At 47.9% G+C, this 5,000-nt stretch overlaps 1 protein-coding gene across 1 annotated transcript in view; it reads left to right on the top strand.

The window, feature by feature from the left end:
* si:dkeyp-14d3.1 (transmembrane protein 132D) overlaps positions 1–5,000 on the top strand; it is a 42,165-nt gene that overhangs the window by 13,999 nt on the left and 23,166 nt on the right. Inside the window, exon 2 of the mRNA XM_062543860.1 lies at positions 4,035–4,246. Coding sequence (XP_062399844.1) covers positions 4,095–4,246 — 152 coding nt within the window. The 5' untranslated portion in view covers positions 4,035–4,094. The remainder of the gene's footprint in view (positions 1–4,034; positions 4,247–5,000) is intronic.

The following is a 5,000-nucleotide window of genomic DNA, read 5'->3' on the forward strand; positions in this document are numbered from 1 at the left end:
GTGTGTGTGTGGGTGTGTGTGTGTGTGTGTGTTAAGACCCTGGGTCTTAGGACTGTTTACGACTCTGACTCTTGTTGGGGCTCCGCCCCTTCATTCTACGTGTTGCCTGTCCTGTCTTTGTCCTGCGGGGTGCTGAGTGCAAGGGTGACGCCTAGGACTTAATGGGCTGGACTATAAGGCCGCGGTTTCCATGTCCGCTCGCTCTCCCGCTCTGCTTTGTGGCATTTGGTGCCGTACTCCGTTGGGGAGAACATGGAGAGAGACCCTCTCCGACCGCATAGCCCTTTGCGGGGAACTCCCTCCGTCTTCGCTGCGTTTAGCATTTGTTTAGTTCTTCTTATTGTTACCCCTAGACAACATATCGCATTACACTTTGCTTAACTATCATATACTGACCTTTCTTATTTATGTAAATTGATATCATGTATGCATTGATCGCTACGGTGTGGTCTCCCCATACATGTTGGGTCTGCTGTGAGCCAAGCGGTCCTTGACAGTGTGTGTGGGTGTGTGTGTGTGAAAGAGAGAAAGAGAAAGAGACTGAGGGAGAGACACAGAGGTGCCCTTGTAAGCATGATTTCTCTATTCCGCGAAGAAGAAAAAAAGAAAGTGACATGTCTGTCCCCCCCTCTCTATCACTGGGCGATATAGAATACTAAATGGCTTTTATGATTCCGACTTTATCTCTGAGAGGCAGCAGCTGCGGCTTCACAGCCCTCTGAATTCCTCCCAGTCGAACAGCATTGATTAAAGACTTTGACTTTCCCCCAGACGTCACTTAAAAGAGAGCCGGCTCCAGCGGGACAAAGATTGCACTGTAACAATGCCACAGTGATGATGGCTGCCATTAAGACTTCAGTGATGACTTCTTCTCCAACCACACTGAGAGACTAAAGCGATTTGTCATAGCTGTTCTGCCGCTGTTGTAGTGGGGCGGGGCGGGGCGGGGGAGGGGGGGGAATTCAAAATCTGACATATGCGCCGCACACACACATACATGCACAACATGCAAATGAGCCCACACGTGCACTTGCACTTGGACGTTGACATGCATTGCTGTTGTAGTGGGACAGGGGGACGGGGGACGGGGATTCAAAATCTGAAGCGATTTGTCATAGCTGTTGTAGTGGGGTGGGGCGGGGCGGGGGGGATTCAAAATCTGACATATGCGCAGACACACACATACATGCGCAACATGCAAATGAACACACACGTGCACTTGCACTTGGACATTGACATGTCTCCACAAACATACACACACACATACACGCACGCACACACACACACACACACACACACAGACAGACACACACACACACATGCATATGCACACACACACACACACACAGATATACACACAAACATATATATACACACACACACACACACACACACACACACACACACACACACATACACACACACACACTGCATATGTTCGAGCTGGCTGTCAGATGCCAGATGCTACTACAACCTACTGCTCTACTACAGCATATTGTAAAGCGCCAATGGGGGAGGACAGATTGTGTTTGGACTGCACAGAATAACACAACTCACGTTTTTGGTTGAAGATGTTCCTCTAGTGTAGCATATATGTATTTTGTTTGTTTGTTTTTGTGTGTGTGTGTGTGTGTGTGTGTGTGTGTGTGTGTGTGGCGCATGTGTGTTTGTGTCTTTGTGGGCGGTGGGGCTTCTTCTTTCATCCGTCTGTTCAAAGAACAGAAATTAGCATGAGAAAGATCACGCCACGAGCACAACACTGCCACTGCCCTCATGCCACTCAATATAGGTCAAGATTAAAGTCTTCCCTTCCTGTGTGTGGGGGTGTGTGTGTGTGTGTGTGTGTGTGTGTGTGTGTGTGTGTGCGTGTTCATGTGTGCGCGTGTGTATACTGTATGTATTAAGTGTCTGCGTGTGTGTCTACATGTGTGTGTGTGTGTGTGTGTGTGTGTGTGTGTTTTAGGCATGCCTCACAGACAGTGACCACTATAATAATTGCTCAGTGTGTGCGTGTGTGTGCGTGTGCGTGTGCGTGTGCGTGTGCGTGTGCGTGTGCGTGTGCGTGTGCGTGTACGTGTATGTGTGCACGTATGCGTGTGCATGTGTGCGTGCGTGTATATGTATTAGGTGACTATACGTGACCTCACGTATCTCACACTGAATGTCACTGACTTCACTTTCCAAAAGCACAACAGAGAGAGAGAGAGGGGGGTGTGGGTGTCTGAAAGTTGTAGACCTGACAAATTACAGTCATGTTTAACAGACAGGTCTGCATCTGTTTACAATGCAAGAGCTTGATCTCACTCATCTCATTAGTGAGACGCTGAACAACTGGCAGTCATCAGTTGCACAACAGACACAGCCATGTTCCTCTTTTACAGGCACAGCCATATCTCTCTGTGTAACAGACACAGCCATGTCTCTCTGTGTAACAGACACAGCCCTGTTTCTCTTTGTAACAGACACAGCCCTGTTTCTCTTTGTAACAGACACAGCCATGTTTCTCTTTGTAAGTGTTCATTTCTCATCTTCTTGTCTGCAGCTCACAGCATTACTCTCGGCCCCTCGCTGCCCTCCTGAGTTGGAGAAAAGAACTCATTTGTCATTTGTTCTGGCAGTAGCTGAAAACTGGTCTGCCTTTAGCTAAGCCAAAGTCTTTATAGAAAGTCCCCCAACCGGTGGCCATCTTGGTAACACACTTTGGGCAGTTATGGGGCAGCCATTTTCCTATTCAAATTAATAGACCTCTGAAGTTTGCCTACAAAAAAAGCTGCCATCTTTGAGAGACAGCATCTTGCCACTTTTCCTATGGGGAAATAACATTGGGATTTAGAATTTTAGCACCTGTTAAACTCTTACAGGGACCAAGAAGTCTGAAATGCAGACGTTTTGCTCAAGACATTTTTGTCCTGTGCCTTCGAGTGAATACTGTAATCTTCGGTACGTTAAGACGTTAAATTGTCATGTTATTGAAAGAGAGCAATGTTCCCTGAAGATGAGCAGTTTTATCGCTGGAAGATAGCCTAAGCCTATTATGGCAACAGATTGCATTCCGAGTTACAGTACAGTCAACGTTAAATGACTGGAGGCTTTGTGATTGCAGATTTAAAGATTGTCATAATGTGCTGGCTCTGTTTCTGCTGCTTTTGATCAGTCAGATTTTAAATCTCCAGTGGTGGGTTGTTCATATTGTAGTGTCATTGACATCTCCGCCCTTCTCACACAAGAGCCGACACATTGACCACTTGGATTTACACTACCATGGAGGCAACAATAAGTGTAAGCTACCCCTACAGGAGGGTCATTCGTGGGGTAAAATCGACCCCCAATATCCCACACCCAGTATGAAACCCTGGACCAAGCAGCGAGAACGACTGGCAAATTAGCAGAGTGCTGTCTAGTGTGAAAGCCCCTGATGTTAGAAGATCAGTCGATGTGGTGGGTGCTCATCCAAGTTATGGGGGTAGCTGTGATTTGTGATCAAATGGCATGGGGTGTGTTTGGTCCGGACATGTCCCTGCATGGATATGTTTGAAGACAAATATAGAAATGTATTAGCCAAACCACTGGGTGTCTTTGGTTTAATGAGCAGCACATTATTTCCACAATGAAGAAACGGCACCTTAATCTGCCCCTGCTCTCTCCCTCTCCCTAAAACTCTCTCCCACTCTCTAAGGTCTCCCTCTCTCTAAAAACTCTCTCCCTTTCTCTCTCTCTCTCTCTCTCTTTCTCCCTTTCTCTCTCTCTCAAAAACTCTGTCCCTTTCTGAAACTCTCCCCCTCTCTAAGTCTCTGCTTTGGGAAACATAGGAGGAGAGGAGAGAAACGTTTGTGTGTAGCTGAGTTTATTTGATTGTTTGTTGTTGTTGTTGTTGTTGTTGTTGCTGCTGTTGTTGTTTTAAATAAAGGTTTTCAGTCAAATTTCATATCTCATGTCTCAAATCTCCTCCTCTGCCCTTCCTCCCTTTCCCTCTCTCTCCCCCTCTCTCTCTCTCTCTCCCTCCCTCTCTCTCTCTCTCTCTCTCTCTCCCTCAGGTGTCGGACCGCTGTGACTACGTGTATGTGAACGGTAAGGAGCAGCGGGGGCGAGTGCGGATGGCGGTCAACTTCACCTACAGCTACCTGAGCGCCCAGCTGGACATGAGTGTGTGGGTCCCACGCCTGCCCCTGCAGATCGAGCTCTCCGACAACGAGCTCAGCCAGATCAAGGGCTGGAGGATCCCCATACAGGCCAGCAGCAGCCAGCGGTGAGTGGGAATGAATGCACACACACACTACACACACACACACACACACACACACACACACAAGCAAGCACATACTGTTATGTGTGTGTGTGTGTGTGTGTGTGTGTGTGTGCATCTGTGCATGAAAAAGAGAGGTGGCTCTAAGTAGAACATCTATCTAGGGCCTGTCTTCAATAAAGCAGCTCCCCTACTGCTCTTATCTCTGAGCTCCTGAGTCGGGACCATTTCATGTTTATGCAACCACTCTGTGTGCAGTCTCTCTCTCTCTCTTTCTCTCTCCCTCTCTCTCTCCCTCTCTCTCTCTCTCTCTCTGACCCCACACTGAGAGGAGGCTCTCCATATAGCCAAAGCCAAAGGATCCACAGCTGTGTGATATGCATGGTCATGTTATAATCAAAGGGAACCTACAGCCCAGTCTGGCCAGGACATGCTATAGGCTTGGAGATCAGGGCCAGATTAGGATCATCAGGGCCACATCAGGGGGACTCCATCAGGGCCATATTAGGGCCAGATCAGGGCCACATCAGAGTCACATCAGGGGGACCATATCAGCGCCACATCAGGGTCACATCAGGGCAGTGTTATTGTCATATAAAGGCCAAATCAAGGTCAGATCAAGGACATGTCAGGATATGTGAGAGCTATAAAGACCAGATCAGGGCCATAACAGGGCCATGTGAGAGCTGTATGAAGACCGTGCCAGGTTCATATTAGGGCCAAGTGAGGGCCATATACAGTAAAGACCATATCAGGG

Source organism: Sardina pilchardus, chromosome 8 (assembly GCF_963854185.1).
Source record: "Sardina pilchardus chromosome 8, fSarPil1.1, whole genome shotgun sequence".
Lineage (NCBI taxonomy): Eukaryota > Metazoa > Chordata > Actinopteri > Clupeiformes > Clupeidae > Sardina > Sardina pilchardus.